At 40.4% G+C, this 22,400-nt stretch overlaps 1 protein-coding gene across 4 annotated transcripts in view; it reads right to left on the reverse strand.

Moving 5' to 3' along the window:
* Window positions 1-22,400, reverse strand: part of RASGEF1A (RasGEF domain family member 1A) — a 159,173-nt gene that overhangs the window by 23,629 nt on the left and 113,144 nt on the right. For 3 of the 4 annotated variants that reach the window (XM_051800919.1, XM_051800917.1, XM_051800915.1), the window contains one exon: window positions 474-653. In XM_051800919.1, coding sequence (XP_051656879.1) covers window positions 474-647 — 174 coding nt within the window. In that variant the 5' untranslated portion in view covers window positions 648-653. Of the gene's footprint in view, window positions 1-473; window positions 654-3,054; window positions 3,166-22,400 lie in introns of those variants that run through there. The other variant, XM_051800918.1, reaches the window with a different exon arrangement.

Here is a 22,400-nt window from a genome sequence, read left to right on the forward strand (position 1 = left end):
TTATAGCTTTGGCCCATTAAAATGTCTGGAGAAAGAGAGTATTTTAATTAAAATCTATTTTGGTGGTGTAACTAGGATATGCATAGAAAATTAAAGGAAAAAAATATTAGAGATGTTTTCAGGTCTGCTTCCCTAGGTAGGAGCTGGTTAGTAGTTAATCTTGGCTGCATTAGACCTAAAGCAGCTTAGAAGGATGAAAATTCTGTGGCTAATGCTGCTTTTAATTGGTTCTTAAGGCACCCATTTGAGTTCAACAGGGCTTTATCCTTCTAACAAGTGCTCTCATTTAAAAACAGAGAGTATCCCCACTGAGCAACATCTTTAGTGAATGAATATTGCAAATAAAATAAATTCATCTTTAGCCTATATCTTAATCTTGAATCAGATGGAGATTTCATGAGAAAGGACCAATCCAGATAGTAATGCAGGAAAACTATGGGAAGAAAACAAAAAAACTTTCAGTGGCTACTTACATCCGGATAATAGTCCATGGTGGGCACCAGGCGCTCTATCAAGGCCTCCAGTGATCCAGAAACAAGGTTCCCATCCTGATAAACAGGGTCCACACATCTCTCTCCCATGTCTGGCTGCACTTGCCCACTACAACTGGAACCAAGCATGCTGGAAAATATTGGTGTCTGGGGCATAGTTTCCTGCAGAAGCGGCAAAAGAAGGAGAGAGGGTTAAGCTTTCTTTCAGGATGTCTGATGTGTGGGTTTTACAGAGGCATACATTAAACACAATTACATATTTGACTGAAGGCAGCCTCAGCATTCAAGCTGAGTTCTGAATCCAAGCAATCACACATCTGTAAGCTGGCTTTGGTGTTTGAAATGTACTTTAAACTACATCTCGAAGGCTGTAGATGCACAAGCTATAAGAATTTTTCTCACTGTACTTGATTTCTTCTTTCTCCCCAGTTTTACCCTGCTTCTTTATGCATAAAACTATACAGAGATGAAAATACAAAATGCTTTATGAATTTCAAAGATACTGAAGTGGTGCTTTACTGAACAAACAAACAAACACTGTGCCTTAATGTTCCTCTTTTTACTCTTTTTGAAGTCAGATCTTTGGCCAAAACACTTCACTTGTGATGATAAATCCTTCACCACTTCTGTAGCTAGATGTAGTCCAGGTCTCAACACAAGTGCATCTTCTGCACATAGATATCACTGGAAACAGGGGGGGGGACACATCCTGTCCAAACAAAACTGGCTTTTTTTTTTTTTTTTTTTTTTTAACATGTACATGAAACCATGAACTGGGTGGACCTGAATCCTGTGACATAAACTGTAATATACAACTCTAATTTTAAACAGTCTCTTTGGAGATTTTTGCTTAGGAAACAAACCTGATGTCACAACACAAAAACCACACGAAGGTTTGGGGTTTCCACCTCCCTCCCCTTGGCCACAAACTGTATCACTATACCACAATCTTTGAGTAAACTGTAGGGTTTTTTTTATTTATTTGTTTTGAACTGGCTACAGCTTAAATCTATGCAGAAGGCTAAACAAAACATCCTGTTACTGTATGTAAAGGTTGAAAATCTATTCAGCATCAAAACAGTTCCCCCTGGCTGCTGAAATAGTTAAGACTGTTTAGAAGATCAAGTGAAAAGGCAGCGTTAACCCTTGAGCTGCTGTCTCACCAGCTATGAAACAAACGTGATACTGACATACTCTGACAAGCACTTATGTAGATGAAAAGGATTAAGCCATTCCCAGTACCCTTAAACTGACAGCTGTTTCTAACCACACTCCTGTCTTGCACATAAGTCTTCTCCTGAGCAATTTTTTAATGCAAGGCACATTTTCCCCTTCAAATTCTCCAAATCGTTCCTGTTTACAGCTGGGATATAGAACATTTTTCTGCTCTTAAGCTCAGATGAGTGCTAGGTGCACTGTAAGGAAAAAATACCAATATTAACAGTACTTGTTCATCAAGGTGACAGATTCACTTATATATCAAGCTGGTAAGCAGAACTGTTTTGTGGGTTTTACCAGATGACTTTACATGTTCATATGTGATACAGATATAAGGGAAGTGTAATTCTCAGTAAATTAAAATATAGCAGCTGTGTAATAGACTACCTGAGGAGTGGAGTTCAGTTTCAGAAGTTTAGGACGTAGATAAAACAAAAAATGCAGAATCTAAAGTAATATCAAAAGAAATGAAAAGTCACAGTTCTCCACAAACAAGCATTAAGATTACTCAGTATTCCACAGATTTTTATCAGTTAGGCCTAAACGCTGCAATACATAACAATCTGAGGAACCACTAGAGCGTATGCTGAAGCTGCCAGCTTTGCTATCTGTGCTATGTAACTCGCTAGTAATTTGCTTTTTTCCCTTTTAAGGTCCATAGCAGTACAGCCCAAAGGCGCTTCTCAGGATGGTCTGGCTGTGATGAGCACTTCTGGCTCATAACCTGAAGTGGCACAGGGTTTTTAAGGAAAGCTCACAACCAACTAAGCACCCACCGACAAGACGCTTTAGCGGGAAAAGCACCCCGGGTTTGCCACTGAGCCTTTTAAACTCCTTTAAGGCGCTCGTTGTTGCATCAGTTTTCTTTTTAAAGACCCTCGTCGGGCGCAGCGTGCGCCGATCCGGGCGGCATGGCAGCGGGGGAAGCCGAGCGCTGGCTCTCTCGGCGGGGCTGGCGGGTGCCCTGCGGTGCCACCCTGGGCCTCCCGGGCACAGCCGAGGGTCCGATCGGCGGGAGGGCAGCGAACGCGGCCAGGCGAAGCATCCCGGGCGCTCCCCGCGCTCCCAGCCAGACCCGGCTCCCCGGGCGGGAGCGCTGCGGCGGCGCCCCCGCAGCACCTGCCGCCCGCTGCGCCCTCCCCGGGGCGGTCACAGCCTTCCTTCCCCGAGCCCGGGCAGCTCTGCCGCCGGGAGCCGCTCGCTGGCGGCGGGACGGAGCTCTGGCTCCGCCGCGGGGGCAGCTCCGAGCAGAACCCACCCGTCCCCTCGCCCCTTGCGGCAGCGCCCCGGGGCTCTCTCCCCCGCCCCCCGCGGTGCCCGCACGGGGTGCCCCGGCCGCGCTTACCCTCATCTTCCCGGGCGCCGCGCTCATACACCCGGGCGGGCAGGGCCGGCGGCGGCCCCGCGGCTCTGACAGCTCTGCCCGCCGGGGCCGCGCGCCGCTCCCGCCGCGCGTGACGTCAGCGCCGCCGCCGCGCCCCGTTGGCTGAGCGGGCGCGGGGCCCGTTCAAACGCGGCCGGGCCGGGGGGGGCTCGGGGTTTGTTCAACATCTGCCCCTGTGTTTGTTCCGGCGGCTTTTTCCCACCCCCTCCTCCCCGCCGCGTTTGGTCGGTTGTTGTTTGTTTGTTTGCTTGCTTGTTTGTTTTTCCCCTCCATAAAAACATTCCCAAGCGTCCCGGCCGCCCGTTCCTTTGCGCACCGAGCACCGCGCGGCTCTCCGAGCGCTCCCCCCGCACCGCCGGCGGCGGAGCCCGGCCCGGAGCTCCCCGTGCCCCGGCGGGGCTGAGGTCGCCCCGCACGCGTGGCAGCAGCACCGCCGCACTGCCGCCGCCCGGCCCTCTCCGCTAATAATTGTTTGTGTTCTTCTTTATGCCGGACTTGTTTCTCTTTCCAAGTTGCCTGAGCCAGTCACCTCACGGTTCTGGGCTGGTCCTAAACCGGGGGCTGACGCGGGACCAGCCCCTGTTGTGTCCCGCACACACTGGGGTGCGTGTCCATAATCTGATCTCCCGTGGAAACGCTCCCTGGGCGCATCCAGCCGCCCCACAAACTCGCACCTGTGCCCAGGAGCGACTGCGGGATGCCATTTTAGCAGCCTTCCCCCACGTAAATAAATCTTTTGCAATCTGTTTCTCATTTTACTTGAATTGGGGTGGGTTACTATTTGCTTAGTTGTCTCCAGGCATTCATTAATTTTATTTTTATTATTAACGTTATTTATTTAATTACTCTGCTTGAATATGTAGCAGAAGCCTTCTCTGGTTTCCATGGTGATTAATGTGCGAAAAGCCTTTTTGGAAGTAGGCACGACAGTCTAGGTAGGTGGGCATGGCAAAGGAATTTGGGAACACACATGTACTGAGTAGTGTAAGGAATAGATTCACTCTTGCTCACTATTTGGGGACATGCTCTGTCATCCATTCTAAACACACAATAATTTTAGATGGATATGTAGCTACTCATCATCTTTACTGCTTGCCTACTAAATTCCTTCTTGGTTTCCAAATCCTAACAGATCTTTTGGAGTGTTTATTTTTGTTGTTTTAAATGAGGTTTTTCTCTTAAATGGCAACATGTAAAGCCAGGTTTTTTTCCTCCCAACCAAGTCTGTTTTGCTCTTAGTCTCAGTCCCATCTCTGGGATGTACTCCACAACCTTTAGAGCGTGCAGGTGCTGTAGCAGATCTGATCCCTGTTTATGCTGAGGCTTTTCTCAGAGCACTCTGCCTGCCTTGGACACCAAGGAAGCTCCCAAGGCATAAACTTTGAATCCAGTGGTCTGACCTGCTGCACTACCACATGTAATGCCAGAGGAGGGTGAGGGACAAGTTCTGTTAAGTCTTGTTCAAATATCCTGAAGTCCTTTGTAAAAAGTTATTGATAGCAGGAGGTAGGAATTTGTAGGCTGCCGCTGTATAACATGAGAATATTTCTTTCTGAAGGCTATGAACATCTTTTAATAACTCATCTAGTATTTACAACTAAGAAAAACAGCAGCAAGCCTGCCAATAAGTATGCATGAAAAAAAGGTATCAGATCTCATTCTGTTTCTGTGCTAATCTGTTTTCCCACCTTACTCAAACATTTGCTGAGACTTGTAGAAGAATATGTCCATTAATCTTAGTAAAACATACCTAGTTAATTGAGCTCTAGTCACAGATTCAATCTGTTGTAAAAACAATCCCTGATCTCTTTGTTTGTTTGGGTTTTGACATCAGAAACTAGATCTGTCCTGTCACTGAAGAAAGAAATGTAGGAATTGAGAAACATTCTAATAGAATGAAGGAAAACTATGCTAGGTAGGCATGCTCTCTCTTCCCTGAGTCATGTATCTAAACTCTGGTGTTTGTTTGCATTCTTCTATTCTGTAGTCCAGCAGAGTCTTTTTAGACTTCTTTGAATGCATACGTAAGGGGGCTTGTATATTTTGTGTTTATATACACACCTAGGTATGTGTATACAAATGTTGGGGGGGTGTGTTAGAATGGAAGTTCAGTGAAATGTCTTTTGTTCCTTCTCTGGGGTAGGTGCTTAGTTTTGGGTACACTATACTGTGCAGTCTTCTTGGAAAGCTTGTTTTTTAGAAATTAGAGGAGCTGCAGGCCTAAATTCTGCTCATACAGCGTGTAACAGATGAATCATGTTATGATTTTATTTCATTTCTCTTTCTGTAAAGTGTGGATAATGACCTTTAGCTATCTATATTTTGAGTGTTGAAATCTGTTGATACAGAAACTCTCTAAGGTCTAATTGTTTTTGTAGTTATGTAAGTTCTGTTCCTCAGCGAATTGCTTGCATCTTGAAGATGTTTTCCTCAGGCATTGCCTCATGTTACTGGTGGGTGGACCCTAGAGCAGGTTTAATCAGCACGTACTTGTTCTGTAGCTTGCTTTTGTGGCAACACTGCTGTGGTTCAGTTCAGTTGGTCAGAGGAGTATCTTGCTGCAGAGTGAGTCAGCAGCAGTCACTGTCTCAACCTTGAAGGTTGCTTCAGCCTCTCTCGTACTGGCCAACATCACCATTACAGCTTCTATTATCTTATGATTAATGAACTGGATTGATGCTTGCAGTGTTTAGGTTCTATTCCTGCCTGTGCTATGGACTTGGCTGACAAATTTTTTAATCCCACTGTGCCTTTAGTATTCATCTGTGAGATGCCGATAAGGATGTTTTCGCGCTGTTGCACTTTGTATATTTTTGTATTTGGGCATTAAGTTTTTGCTTTATTGTGTTTGAATACAGTTCCCTAGTACAGTTATGTCTACTCTTAAGTGGAAAGTTGCTGGGCAATAGCTTGGTAAAAATAAGAAATATTAACAAAGAAAAATAAATGAAAGTGAAGGAGAAATCAATTTGAGAGTGAAGATTATCGAGTTAGATGTGAGAGTCAGGGAATAAGAAACTTGAGTTTTTTCCATTGATCTTAAAAACCAGCATTTTGGAAACAACTTACTCAAATGTGCTTGTGTGTATAAAATCTAATTGTATTTATGAGAAATTAGTCATTAAAAATGTCCTTAATGCTGATCTGAGGCTATAAGCTCAAGTATAAAGGGACTCTTCTAGAAATGCTGTCCTTGGAGCTTTCATTGTCAAGCTACTCGAGTCACTGGTCACCTTTCACTCAGGTCTGTTTATTATTAACACTTGGTTTCATTTAACACAGTATGTCAACATGCTTTAAAGCCCTAGCATCTGCATTGAAGGAAGCAAAGAGAGACAAAACCAGAGGGATTGGTGTGGAAAATTAACCTAATCGTGCACAGCATTCTTCATAGCGTTGATTAAATAACAAAATGGGATCAAGTCTTCATCTGTCCATTCCTACTCTTTTATATACACAGTAGTACAAATATAGTACATGGCCTAGGTTTTTGAACCACTACTGGGTTTAGTGCATAGCCTTGTTTCTTGCTTTGAGACTGAGTCTGAACTGTTACCCAGAGATCTACGGGCCTTGAAAGTGGCCAGGTCACTGTGTTGGCGTGTTATATTCTCTTCTAATAGTACATTATACTCACAGAGCTGTACGGTTCCAGAAATCATGTTGTATGCCCATCACCTTTACAGGTATAGCTACAGCAGTATATTCTGGTTCTTGCCCTTTTGGAAGACTTTAGGCATATAGCCTGACATTGTCATTTGGAACATGAAAAAGAATGGTGAATTAAAAGTGCATATTGTACTCCTGGGTTTTATTGATTTATGGCCTTGGTTATAGACTGGACCGTTTTATCTGGACCTTACATAAGGAATTTGTCCAGGAAATGCCATTAAACTTCACAAGCAGTAACAACAGAGACATAGATGGGGCTTTTACATGCACACATGTTAGTACTGACCATTTGTAAGAACTTATAATTTAAGGAGTAGAATGCAGGTGAAGCTTCAAAGCCTCAGATGTCTGTCTTCAGAGAACATTTGGGTTTTGGTCTTATCTGTAGGGCTGCACAGATGTTCAGTATTTACTTGATGCATTCAAATTTTAAGATTTGAAAAATGTTCTCAAGCCACTTTTAGATGAATTTGAAGACTTCTAAATTTCAGAGATTCATGCTGCAGAATAACTCGATGGCATTAATAACTTGGTAGCAGATGGGAGTGGGAGAAAGGAGTTGCAAATTGTGGTTCTGAACTAAGCAAAGCTTTGTAAGCTTGAGGCTTGAAGTGAGAGGTTGAACACGCTATACAGCCATCAGTCTGTGGTTATTATTGACTGTGCCATTGTCTTTCTCTCTGTCCTGGAACACAATGAGTCTTTCCACATAATAGTTTTGTCAGAGACAGTGGATGTTGTAGTTTGAAAATGGCATTTTCCATTTTCAAAATGCTTTGCCAAAGAGGTCTTGACCAGCTCTACCCCTTAAGTATACAGCAATTTTAAGAGCAAGCCAAGCTGAAAATATAGGAGCAACTTAAGATGTGGTTCATTGCTATGTCTGTTTTTAGTCCTAGCTGAAAGGGAAAATTAGTTGTGAAAAGTCTGTTCTGTATCTGTAGAGCAGACTATGTTTTTGCTGGCATAAGGTCAGTTGTGTGACACCACTGAGAATAACTCTCTGCTGAGCAGTGTTAAACAAGTTTTTCACTGATGCTCAGTACTGTAGCTCCCCCTTGGATTGAAAGGAAAGCTCTTCCTCAGGATTTAGAGAGGACATGGTGCTAATCCCTAGTTTTTTGTACTTCTGCCAAAATAACAGATTTGACATAATCTGACACGAGTTGCCTATGATACTGGTGTGTGGCTGTTAATTAGTGACTGAGATTTTAATGGTTATTTTCTCACAGCTGCCAGAAGAATTTCACTAGTAGCCTGTTTGATTCCTGGTTTTCATAGATACTCCACTCATAGAAATCTGTAATTTTTGGGAACTATCCTGCCTACTGATTGAGATTTAAGGTACATTCAGTTGGGAAACAACACTGTAATATATCATGAATGTCTTAATTGTATTCTTGATTGGTGTGGATGAATCAGCTTGGGTTAAAAAAATGCAAGTCAAATGGAGTGATACTTCTACTTTGCATCAGTGATGTAATGGGACCCCTTACAGAGGTCTGAGGACCTCAGATCATTTTATTGCGCAGGAGAGGGTGAACTAAAGGAAAAAGATGTTGGCTGGGCACAGTCTGCTTAAAGGAGCTGCTACAACTTGTGATACATAACTGAAAATTTTTATGTTTTCAGGAGATGGTGGAGCCTTCTCACTGTTTCTCATGTCTTGTTTTTCAAGACAGGGTAGAAAAAGCATAAAAAAATCTGGTTGTAATGTGTGTGATTCACTCTGATTTTGACTATAACATGGAATAGCAGAGGTATGTTAATGTAATATGCACATTTTTGATTACTTTTATTTCATTTTTTTTTCTTAAGATAAATGTTTAAAAGAAACTGATATTCTGTTTTAAATTGGGTTCAAGTTTGGGAGTTCTGGACTTATCCTAGCTAGTGTGTCCTTTACTTGCATATTCACGCTTGCTGTGACACCAGCAATTCCAAGAATGTGCCACCAAGGAGAAAGTGAAAATCAATTATGCCAAGAAAGGAGCATGTACATACGTCAGCAATTTGGTGCCCAGGGGAAGAAAAATCTGCATGTCTGCTGATGTCAATCTTCTTGATATGATATTTTTGTGAATGCACGTGGGCTGCTATTTCTTTTAACCAGCTCAACAAAAAATAAGTTTATTTTTAGTGTAACAAGCTTCAGGGCATCACAATTAGTAGATGAAAATTGCCAGTTTGATTAGTCAACCTTCTGTTTGCTTTAGCAGAAACTATGACAGTGACATTGTTAGCATTCCCACAGGTATTTCTGAAGATTCATTTAGGTCAGTGATGGGATCCATCCCCCCCCCCCCCCCCCCCAGTTATCATTTTCTTTGGTTTTACAAATTTTATTTTACAGCTGTTAGAGAGAAATGCTGGGCTGATGAGCTCATATGCAGTAACTCACCTGCAGCTGTACTAGTATAAAACCAAATTTCTATTAAACATGCGATGTATCTGTCTTGCTTGACTTGCTACCTGGTAATAATTCAGTTCCTGTAAACATCTGTTGCTTGGATTCTTTTAGCTGACACTGCCAAGAAGTTCAGCAGCAATTATTAAGGGAGTTTTAGAGTGGTCTAAAGTCTACTCATTTTGCAAGGCAGTTAACAGCTGTTGGTTGAATTCTAAATAAATGGCTTTATTTAGAATAGAATCAAGGTATGATAATCTTGACAATATCTTGAGCAAAAAATGTGGAGAACTATTGAGAAAATAGTTAAATATGGTGGAATTTTAGCATGAAATTGTCACCAAATTAGGTATTCAAAATTAAATTTTAATGAAAGCCCTTCCATGAATAACAAGAGCTAGTGAATAAATGTGCAAGCTCCCAAGACTACTTAGTCTCATCTATATGCATGTTTCTACCAGCTGTAGAGTCTTTCAGCAGAGTTTGAGCTCCTTGTGAAGAACGTGCACTATCATACACAAACTGTGAATAAACAACTGTGCATTGAATTGATTCTGAGTACTACAGGACATAGGTTATTGTCTCACATGTATATATGTGTATTTATCCTTTGTTGTATATCCTAGGACATAGTCTTATATTATTCAGGCATAAACTATTGAATGTGAAAAACTAAAATAGTATGACCCTTTGTGGTCAAATTTGCACTGGGTTAAGCTGAGGACTAATCTGCAAGTGAACAAACTCCCTGCTACAGATGCATAAATGTTGAAAGTAAAAAATAAAAAAAATTCACTGAGCTTCCTGTGTGCTAGTGATGTTAACTGAATGATTCCTTAGTCTTCTGTTTTGCTAAAGCATCTTGACATAAATCAGTCACAGAATTAGCAAGACTGAGCTAGTTTGGCCCAACTCTTTATGGCAATATCTTTATGAAGACATAAATCTAAGAGCACTACAATGAAAAAGGTTTAGTGTCTTTCTGGAGCTTTTATTTTCCCTGTGGCCTGTATTGATCAAGCCACAATTCAAATAGCTGCTGATGAAAAAACAATATACTCCTTGAACCTGTTTGGTTTTCTCATTTAGGACTGGCACTCATCTGAAAGCTAGCTATGTCATAGGGTACCAAGTTTAAGTAATTTCTAGTTGAATATTTTTATTTTTTGGGGGGGGGCAATGGAGGGAAGGAGCACTTATAGTTTTGTCAGTAGGATATTATTGAATTTTTAACCCTTTTCTCTGCCTTTTTGAAGTTCCTTTCGCCAGTATTAAAAACCATTTAGGGAAGTTGTTTTATTATTTTACATACATTTTACAATTTATAGCCTTCCCCCCCTTCTTACCAGAGGAAGAATCAAACAGTACAAAATAAATACAGCGAATATGTGCCATGTGTGTTTTCATAAGTCTGGATTTCAACCCTACAGCTGCTGTTTGCCTCGCTCCAGTGGCACTAAACAGATGTCATGTCGGCTAGCAGCTTCAAAGGGGATTCCCTAGGCATGAACACGTGGGAAACTTGAAGCTGATACTGTTTCCCCAGGGGAAGCTTGTTCCTTCTGTTGCTCACTTGTGGTTCCTCATCAGACTAGGTTCTTGAGTCTGCAAAAGCTGTGCATACAATGGGCAGAGCCTGTTACAGCTCAGGTCTGGAGACTTCTTCTTTCAAGGTTATCCCTGTTTGGATTTTGTTGTTTTGAGTTGTTTCTTTTTGGGTTTTGTTTGCCTGTTTGGTTTTTTATTTTTTATTTTCATTTGTGCAGGGGTGCCAAAGCTCCCTAAAATCAATGGTCATGCTGGTGAAAGATTTTTTTGAACAAGAGTTCATAAGTCTGTAATCTCTGTAGAAATCAGACAGTGCTCTTGTGGTTGATGTTATTTTCTCTGTATTTTCTGCTTTCCTAACTGCCATATTTCTCCAAGCTAGACAAGATAGACATGGATCCAGGTTGTAGATATACCTGAGGAGAGAAGCTCTAGAGAGGTATATGCTGGGTTTGTGAAATGAATAGCATAAGAAATGGCTGCAGTAAATGTAATGAAAAATTATTAAGTGGTATTCAGAAGAGTGGTCTCCACTTGTTCAGGAAAATATAGTCAGTTCTGTTATTTAGTTTTAGCGCTGTAAAATTTCAGAACAAATTGACAGCACTATACATGCAAACTGTAAAATGTAAAGTTCATGCTCGTTTATATATATATGCACACACAAGTGTTGCATAATAATTTAAGTATGTAACAAAATATTTAAATTATTTTGGATAGCAGGAGTAAAAGCAATTTTTATTTTATTTCTGTGCCATTCTGTCCCTTGTCCCTCCCTGGTGTTTTTATATGTCCTGAACAGATAGTTACCTACTGTTTATCTGAAATTTGAGCTGATGGTTTAAAAGTAAAAGCTTTCCATGTCATGGCAGATTTCCTGGTCAGTCTATTCATAATGCCCTTAAGTTTTCTAATTGTATGAGGGTTTTGTTCAGGTAGTATTCTGACATTTTTTAAGATCTGTATGCAGGAAAATAGATTCAAAGTGCCTTCAAATGTAGCTGCCTAAGAGTAATGACTTAACATTGTCACAGTACTGATTGATAATGTGGGAATGCTCACCCAAAATCAGGTTGTTTTTCTTGTGTAGGAGACTAATTCCCTATGAGCATTTTATAATTTCCTCTTTTCTCATTAGCAGCTCCTGCAGAATATGTGCATGGCAAAGATGAGCTAGAAATCCTAAACTTACAAGACATCCCACTGGGAGTTACTTCAGACCTAATACTGAAGTAAAAAATACAGCTTGGTTCACATGAAGTGTTGTAAATTCATTAAGTTATTTAAATAGCTATTTTTGCAAATTCATTAATGAAACCTACTTAATTTTAATTAGTGATATTTAAAATGCTCTATTGGGCGTTTTCAACATAAATGTTTTTTAGACTTACATATCACAACCATTTTCTACCTCACTGGAGATACTATATTCTATCCTTTTATGTTGTTCTAAGAATAATTATGAGCATAATATAAAACATTATAGGCAAAATTCTCCCATTATTACCCACCAGCCTGCATCACATCACTCTTGTAAGCTGGCTGAGGAATTTCTTCTCATATTCTACTTTGTGCGAAACCAGTCCAAAAAAGGGGATAAATCACATTTTGCGACTTCCATGTTCCTTTTTGGATCTGCTGTTTCACTGGTATAAAAAATACTTTGAGATTATAGAGGCACTCAAGTGTTGGCATTTTAAGTGCCTGTGTTCTAAGTTGAGCACAATCTTGCTGTATGCCCTTGGTATACGAAGTCAAACACCTACCCCCTCTCACACCTACGTCTATTGAAAGGGTCTGTTCAACTGGAACAGTTGGTTCTGGGAAATGGAATTGTAATTTTAGAGCAAAATATGAAAAGCATTGAATATGCTAATGCTTCTTATTGGTAGTTATTTTCTAAAGTAAATGAGAGTTTCAAATTGCCCTAGCATTGCATGATATACAAGACAGTAATTCCTATTAACTGGTACTTTCAATAACTTTTGTAATGGAAATTCTGCGAATTTGTTGCAACGTGTGTTTTATTGTTCTGCAGTTCCCAGTGCGTCTATTGAGTGATACAATTCTTTTTGTTGTTGCTAAAGCTTGTTGACCTCTTGTAAAAATCTAGAGAACATCAGACTGTTTTATGTAATCGCTTCATTTTTATGGTTTGGAAAATACTAGCAAACTCAAACTGTAGTTGGTGAAGGAAGGCAACACGGGATTTCAGCAAGGGCATCTGTAAATAACTACACAGAAACCTGTGCACAAACCATGAAAAATCATCTCAGGCTTGTTGTCAGCTACCCTGGTCAAAGCTGTCACTAACAGGGCACTGAGCCCAAGGGTGGCCACTGCCTGACCAGCAGGGTTTGCTTCACCATGCTCAGTCACACAGCACTAGGGAGGTAACAAAGGAGGTAATGGAAAACAGGTCTCTGATAGGAGTGGAAAAGCCAAGGAAGTAGCCATATGTATCTGCATTATTATGGTCACCTTCTGAGCACCAATCTTCTTTGCAAAATCTGCAAAGTAAAGTAGAGTTGCAGAAATATAAGGCAATGGTGGAATGGCCACTGCATATCTTTTTCTGGAACATAGCATAGACATCCAAGCAAGAACAGCTTATCCATTTAGAAGCATTACTACCTGGAAGTTTTTTATTCCTTAATTAAAATGCTGGATTGTCAGGAAATTGGTAAGCTTTCCAAAATGAATGGAAATAGACTTTTTAAGCCCCCTTTGAGGATCTGGGCTGCTGTTCTGACCTGTGTGTTGGCTAATGAACCTTCCAAGATGCATCTCTTGACTGGGTATCAACTCCTAGGCTACTATGGTAAATTACAAGAGTTTTGATGTGGTTATTTCTTGAAAAAACCCTCTTAAAGAAGTAGAAGAAGTTTTGCAAGAAACCTTAGCTTCTAATTTTATCCTGAAAACATCAGAATTGCATCTGAAAGCAATTTACAATCTGTCATGAAGCTCTGTTTTGACATATGTTTTGTTAATTGAACTTCTGAGGATGTGCAGTTCCAATGTGTCTGCTCGAGGAAGCAGTGTGCCTTACCTATCTCACGTATTTGCAGCTAAGCTAAACTTTCATCTTTATTCTGCTCAGCATTGCTGTTTCTACTAAAACCTAATCCATTATTCATAACTGCTTCTAATTTTGGTCTAACTTTGAACTGGAGATAAGTGGAAGGTCTCCAATTGTGTCGTATGTTCACACATCAAAGAGCATCAAGTCAGAAGTTAGCATTGTTCTTGTAGTATGTGTATGTGCATGTTTTAAAGAATGAGGAAATATTGTTTTCCTGGAGATATTGGGACATTCCCCTTTCTTCTTTCAAAAGTAATTGATAATAAATTCATGATCTTATTGAAGGGGGGCCATAGGTTATCATGTCCAGTGCTGCAGATCTGAGTGTTAGTACAAAACTTGTTAGAGGCAACAGAACTCATCTAATTGATTTCAGTGGGTTTTACATAAAGCCCCAAGTAAAGGTTGATTTTTCAGTGTTTCTTAATCTCTCCCTTTGGTGCCGCAAGACCATCATGAAGAAACTGTCAACACTTTCAGGTGTTCTAGGTACTATCTATTTGCTTTTCTTATACCTGTTTCATCCTTTCCTCCTCCAAAATCACTTCAAAATCAGGTGAAACTGAAAAGGAAAGGAAATGAAAATCTGAAGATGTTTGCTGTTCCAGTAGTGGATTTTGCTGGGTAATTTTATTGAGTACTCCTTGAGGGAGGTGCAGTGTGCATGGTCCTACTGTGCTGAATTACCCTTTGATGCACAGCAGGTTTATGGCTTGAAATGACACCTGTTTCCTAAGATAGTGAGAATGTAGTCAGACACGTGGGTTCTGTAGGAATAAGAGACAGGCTGAGTATCTAAGACTTTGAGGTTGAGGAGAACAGGGTTTAGATCTCGGCCAAAGATTGCTGCTTGGACTGCTTTGCATTGCAGGTGCTTTGAATCTGATCACATCAAATGAAGGAAAGTTTCTGAAGCTCAAATGCTCAAGTGCTTTAATTCCTGTTTGAAATTTTGTAAATATCCTATAGTAACTACAGTTGTTTAAACCTTCATGCAACCTCACAAACGTGACAGTGCCTTTTTCTCCCTGCAAGCAAGAGATCACTCTCACTTAGCATATGCTTACAGACATTTGCAGTGTATGAAATGAAGAGTTTTTCAGGGATTGGTATATTAAACACTGAAGTGCTTTACTGTGTCATTTGCAATAAGCCATGTTGCTTTTTTCCTACCATAACAAGTCACTGTTTTCATTACTGAGCAAAATCATCTTTCTATTATTACTACTTGTCCTTATTTTTCCGTCCTCTATATTTATTGATACATTTGGTTCAAAGACAGATTCTGCAAGTATTCTGTGTTTTAATTGCGGATAAAAATTGTCTCATCAAGAGCAAAAACCTAAAGATTTTGCTAATTTTTTTTAAAGTCTGGCTTATGCTATCTCTGTAAAAGTGATTATTCATATTCTACACACGCAGGATCTCCACTGAATCAAGAGCACAGCACTCCAGGTGTTACAGCATGGAAGTTCCATCCCATGCCAATACACATAGGTAGTACTTAGATTTATCTTGGAGTCGCCCTTTCAGTTTCTTACTAAGATCTCTGCTCAGTTTAGAAGGTAGCCAAAGTTATTACAGACTGGAAATGGTTGATATATCTTCCTTGGCAACAGAAAAAAACTAGCAAAATACAGTTTGAGCTGGATTGAGGCATCTGCAGACAACAGCAAGATCCGTACCTATAACTGAAAATCTAGTTCCCTGTTTTATAAACAGATCACAGTTCTTTGCTGCACCTTTCAATTTTTCTTTTCATATTCTTGACTAATCAATAGCAGAAGATGTTGATTAAAAAAAAATAAAAAATTTCTCCCTCCCAAAGGATGATTTACACCATGCCTGTTGGCCAGTCAAGTAGTTTGAAAGTCACCTACTTGCTTTTAGAAAGTTATTAGGTGTCTTCCTTTGTTCCTTTCTTAGTACTTTGGTTTCATATTTTCACCTAAATTAGCTCATTTGCAGTTGATATTTGAAACACTGAAGTAGTAAAAAAGGAAAGATATTTAATAAGTCCATTATGCTCAAATGCTCCTGAGTATAGTTTTAAGGTGATGGCTCTAATTTTTCTGTGATATTGTTCACTGTTGTGTGCTAACCAGGGAGCTTCCATATAAATTCATGGCTGATTTTTTTAAATAGAAAAAAAATTGTACCCTCAATTGGGTGTGTGAATTCTGGTGTGAGAAGTTCTCTGGAATGCAGTAGAATAAAATAACGTGGACCTTGCCTTTGAAGAACAAAATAGCCATTCCCAGAAGTTACAGCTGTCAATGAGTCCAAACACTGCAAAGCTGAAGCCTTCTTGTTTCAACACATTTGGCTACAAGTGAGTGAGTTTAAAGCATTTTCTGTAACTATGTTGACTTTGAAAGATTTAAATACTGATTCAGCTGATGATGATATTCTGTCTTTTAAAACCATCGATCAGGTCTTTAAAATCTGATGTTTTACAATTCACATTACAAAGGAAGCATGCTTACACTACTGCTATAATACTTAAAATCATATTTCACGTTATTTTTTATTTAAGCTTTTTTATGCTTAAATATCTTAAAATTCACTAAAGGCACTTATGCTCAAAGTATTTGAACAGTTTAGATTCTGTCCCTTTAAAGTACATGTCACACTCTTGCTGTGTTTCCCTTTACTCACAAGGACCTATCATGGACATTTGCAATATGTGGGGATTTCTTTCAAGAGAATTTTCTTTTTTTTTTTTTTTTCTCATATGAAAAAGTAACCTTTATCACAAACTGTCAATACAGTCCTCAAAACTAAGCTGGCTAAGTAATCTGCTCACATTTCTGCTCACTTTGAGGAGCATTCCTGTATAGCTATGGCAAATGTCCCAGCATAATTCTTCATACCCTTTTAGTGATAATTTGTGCTCAGTTTTTAGATGCAAAGGACTAAAAGAACATTTCAAGCCCACACAAAGTCTGATGAGAGCTGGTGGCTGTGTACAATTTAGAACAGCGGGCTGCATGTTCCCTGTTGCAGCAGTGAAGATGGTCAGGATTTTGTTTATTTAGTATTTTTTAACATTATTCAAATACAGATGATATCCGCCAGAAAGAGAAAAATAATTGAAAATAAGCAATTTTTTTTTTGTTCCATGCTAGCAGAATAAATAATTTGACAAGACCACAAGAAAATAAGGTGCTAAGGGTGGATTGGAGATGCAGAAGAATTTTCTTCTTAACATGTTGGTGAACAATAAGGAAAGAAAAATCAGCCCAGGAAAGGTATCACTCACCTTGTAAGCTTTTAACCTTTCCCCAAAGGCCTGTCCTGCAAAACCCTGGAAGTCCCACGTTCAGCTACCAGTGTTTTTTGCTACCCATCTTTTCCTTCCCCTTCTCCAGCCATCTTCTTCCCCCTTCCCCCAACTTCCTATTAAAAGGAGAGCTACCAAGAGCTCATAAGTAACAGACTCATGCTTTCAATCAAAGGAGGGAGCTGAATAGGCTTCCTCTCAGAGTGAGTTCAGTGGATCTGGAGTCAGGGCCCCTTCATTAATGAGAAAGGAATCTGTTCACCTTCTGAAATCTTTTAGCACTCCCTGAAGCTGCCTGAATCACACAACTTGCATTTCTCATAAATTTCCCCACTGTGGCCACAGTTCCATTTCTCTCTTTCTCTCCTTCATCTCTTGAAAACCAAATATGCAGAGGTAATTTCCCTGCCCTTGCTGGGGATCCTGAGCTTTATTTGCTCATTAGGAGATGCCATTTCAAATTAATTTTTCCTTTCCCTGGCCCCCAAACCCTTGGTCTCAGTGAAAAAAATAGTTGGGCTTAGAATTATATGCAAGAAAACATAGCATTTGCATCAGGCTTGCCAGGCATTTGTGCAGAGCAGGTCCAAACAGTGGTTTTGATTCTCAGGCTCAGTGGTTTCCACTGACGGTTTTTTTCACTCAAATATCTTGTTTCAGTTCACACCAAGGAGTTTTGTTTTGAGTTTATAGGGGTTAGAATGAAGCCTGGAAATTCAAATACAAAGCTCATCTGGAACAGCTCCTGTTCTCGCTTTTGTTCCAAACTACAATACCACCTAAAATGCTAAAATCATCCTTACCTCCTGAAACTTAGCTCAGGTTTGGTGAAAACCTCATTAACCTATCATGAGGCTGCTTGGTTTGGGAATATTTTATTAGCTCATGTTTTTTTGACCTAATTCTATATTGTAAATATCACTATGACCTCAAAAATGCACCACATCAGGAATTGTATAATTTAATTTCATATGTTGTCAGAAATAGAAAGGCATTCTTTGTCATTATTTCAAAAATGATTTTTTTACTATGTCCATATTTATACTACACTATATATTATACTGTAACATTAAAGGAATAGTTACTGTCAATAGTTACTGTCAATAAAGCAGTGGGGAAAGACATCATACATGACTTCTGTCAGATGGGTCCCAGCTTGCAAAGAACAAGTATCCAGTTGTTTTTCTGTGGATGGTCTTAATACTTTGGTCTGGGGACCAATGCTTTGGTAGCACTCCTGCTGTGATCATATATGTCACTTTGCTTGTGACAAGTATGGAGGCAGAGGAGTTGTATGAAGGAACGTGAATCCTAGAGGAATGGGAATTCATGAGAAATGGGTGCTTTACAGATGCAATGTATCTGAACATTGGTTTAGGTTTTGATGGTGCCATTGACATCAGGTAGTTTCGGTTCACATTATTATATGCAAATGGTTATGTTCAAAATTCAGACTGAATAGCCAAATTCAGATTTCTTTTGGTCTATAGATTCATTCCACTTCCAGTTATCATTTTGTATTAATGCATAGTGAATTTTTTTCTGTTAATCTCCTTAGTGGAATCATATAGTATGACTTTTTCTACTAAGAGAAAATAGTTTTGATTGTTGAGCTCTGTTTGTTATTTTATGTTGATGTTACATACAGCTAGAGGATATAGTGACTAACTGAATCTAAAAATCTGAGTGAAAAATACATAGAATTCTTGAATAGAAAAAAGATAATGTGTCAAAACAAGCCCTGTGCAATAAAGATTTCCATGGCAGAAAAGAACGAGTAGAGAACGCACAACTGCAATACTGTGTATGGGATGTTAATTGCTGTGGATGCTGATTGCTTGTTAATTTAAATAGATATTTTGAGTACTCAAAACCAGGGTATAAAGTGCTGGCAGTAGTTTCTCTGCCTGACAATCATATAAAAGAATAATTTGTGATTGGAATTAGAGGTATAGTTGTAAGACTATAGGCACAACCAACTGTTTCCCTCTATTCCCCTTCCACTTGGTTTTTTTCACGCCTTAAATAACTTCACTGAGGATTTAAAATAATTGGGTCAGAACACAGGGATGAAGGTGTGTTCCAAGTGGAGGTCAGTAGTCCTGTAAAATGCTAATGCATTGCCAAGGACACCACTGCAGCAAGCGACTGTGAAACCTGCCAAACCAAGCACCAGCTTGTTGTGACTCAGTCACTGGCATGTGAACAGACAGTCTGGTTGTTCCTGTGTCAGTGGTGAATATCCTTAAGGCTACATATTTGTGGTCTTGCCTGTGCCTGCTCTTCCAGATGCTCGGTGGCAGTGCCTGCTGGCACGCTCCAGAGCAGCCTACACAGTAGAGGGGAAGAGCTGGCTTCTGCTCTCCAGGCTTGTTTTTATACTAGCAAGCATCTCTCCTTGCCATCATTCCAAGTCAGAGAAGGGCACTGCTGATTGCCAGGACGGTGCTGGGGCTGTGACCTCTGACTGCTCCTCTGACCAGGCTCCTGAGGCAGCCACTGGACTCTCTCAGCCTCCCTGCTGAGCCTTGTGCCCCAGTGCTTCCCACCTGGCTGTGCCACCTTACAGTCCTACTTGCTACTCTCTGCCCTTTGAGAGATCAGGAAATCAAGGTTTTAAAGTATAAAACTCTTCCTCTCTCATTGCTTGGTACTGGCATTGCTTTTAAATGTAGTACTATTCCCTCGTACCTCCAACAGGCCACTGAAATTCTGGGTTAACTCTCCCAACACACCTGTCTCTGACATTTGTGTGTGTGCACATGTGCCCCAGCAGTGCCCTGAGGCCCCATGGTGCAGCTGTGCCCAAGCCTGGCAGTGAGGGGGTGTCCTGGCTGCAGTTCCCAGCCTCTTAGCATTGCATATGGGGAGCCTGAGGGAGGCAGAACTGGAAGCAGCTGGCCTGAGTCTAGGTGAATTGTGCACTAGGTGAATTGTGCACTAGGTGAATTGTGCACTAGGTGAATTGTGGGCTGGAAAGAGAGCCCGGATGACCTGGACCTTTCACCAGTTGCTTCCTTGCCAAGTGTCATCTGAACACTTGACTTCCATTTTGCAGCACTGCTTGGCTTCACCTCTCTGGAAGCACAAGGATTATTTGAGTTCCTGTGGTGCAATGACCTGGTTTTTTTTCAGGGTTTTTCCAGTTGGGGTCACTAGGAAGAACAAAACTCCTAGGCATAGCTGAAGCTCCTTGCAGTAATTAAAACTTGTGCTTTGCTGTAACAGCAAATGGCAGCAGAAATTTCAAGGACTGCTTGATCGTGAACTGCTCCCTGCAGCTGTGCCTGGAAGAAGTTTATTTAAAACTTGGGTTCCTATTTCAGTTTTCTGAGAGAGAAGCATTTAGGCTCTATTAAATTCTACCCAATAGAAACTAAATTAAATCTTAGTGTCATCTATCTTCTATATTCTTATGATTTTAGAATTGATTAAAAGCTTGTTTACTGTTACATGGGCTGCTCTGGATTATTCAGGTAGGCAAAAAATGCGATCCTTTGAATTATTTAAGGTTGTGAGAGAACAGTTACCTATTCACTTTTCTATTGCTACTAAACTTCAGAAAAGGCTAAGGGGGATAAAAAAGACCTCTATTTATTCACACAAAACATCCCTGCAAGTCCCACTGTTGCCACACAGGAAGGTCTGTCCTTAAACCAATTTAAAATTTGGGGCTGTGAGCCCAGAGCCTTCTGTTTTGTTACTGCTGAGGTTATCGAGTCAAGGGTCAGGGCATTAATCAGTGACTATGGTGCAGAAAAGAGTTGCTAAACTTGTGGTGAAATTTGAGCTTGCTGTCATGGGAACAGAGTGGGAAAGACAGCCTTTGGGAAGAGCCAGCCTTACCAAGCCAATGGCGAGGGGGAGAGCTGGTAAGGGCACCTCTGCCTGGAGCACTGGTTTAGTGCTGATTACATCTGTGCATGCGTGTACACTACATTTGATCTTAATTTTTATAGACCTTCCTGTATTCTTTAACTAGTCATAACCTGATAGGATCTGTTCCCTAAAAATTAAGATCAGTCATCAAGTGCCTGATTACTGGTTGGAATGGTGAGAGAGTACCAAGGAGTAAGGGCAAATGGCAACCCCAGAAGTTTCTGAGATGTTATCTTTGCCCAGCAGTAACTGATGCCCTAAATTCTTCCCTATTCAGTTGGCAAGTTTTCTTTAGTACAAATAAGCCTTTAAGAAAGGAGCTGTTAGCAGTGTGTATAGCTTTTACAGTGCAGTTCTGAGTCACAATACTGGAAAGTGCTGAGCAGATGTAACGCCTGTCAATTTATTATTTTTTATTATAAGGGAGGACTGCTTCATGCAGATTCTCTCATTCACTTAGCCTGACTTCTTTATTTACTTTCTATTGTTTAATTTGTGATCAAAACAGGAAGATGCTGCTTTTATAAAGATATCTATCTAAATTAAGAGATTACTATTTCTTTCTTTAGAATACGCAAATCAAATTTCATGGTCTCATTCAAGGCAGAGACACTTTTCTCCTGGGTATTGCCAGTCTACAGGGAAAGTTATTGCACTTTAATATAATTCCTGAAACATTAATCACACTGACTATAGTTTTGCAAGAGGCAAAGCTTTACTTGTTTACAGTCTATTAAGCTATTTATTTACTGTGTGTCCTCACTCATCCCTTAAGACCTTCAGAAATGAAAAATATAAGGGGATACCAGTTCCTTCTCACATTTAAGTAAACAAACAGGGTTTTGAGAGCTTTTTTTTTTCCTTGTGGCAAAAGCAAGGCCAAAAGATGTGACAGAAGGTAATGTAATATGTGTCTAAACTAGACTCTGGTTATAATTTGAAAGCGTTCAGTACTGCCTTCTGCTTTATAGTCCTGAAATATGTACAGATACCCCATAACACAAGTCAGAGAAACCTGGCAATTGCTCTGATTTATCCATAATCTCTGCCCATGGATCTGGGCACAATGCAGAGAGAACTTGGGTCTGGTCATGCCCCACCTCACCTTACTGTGTTTGGCTGCAGCTTTGCCATCCTAACTTGCCCACCTACCACATGACTGCAGACTTACTCTTCTCATTTCAAGTGATTACCAGAGCTAGGGATAGATATTATTCAGCCCCAAATCTGCAAACATCAGCACGTGAGATAATGCTACCCTCTGTGTCCAGTTTGGCTAAAATGGTTGCATGTTACTGAGACTTACAACAGCAGTTCCAGAATTAAGTTACTCTGTGTTGTAAGGCACAGAATTAAAAACAAACAAACAAGCAAACAAACAACATGCATTTCTGCTATTGCTTGGTGGCAAAAACAGTAATGGGATGCCTACT

The sequence above is a fragment of the Manacus candei genome, unplaced genomic scaffold, assembly GCF_025592945.1.
Source record: "Manacus candei isolate 608988 ecotype Guabito, Panama unplaced genomic scaffold, ASM2559294v1 h1tg000050l, whole genome shotgun sequence".
Taxonomy (NCBI): Eukaryota; Metazoa; Chordata; class Aves; order Passeriformes; family Pipridae; genus Manacus; species Manacus candei.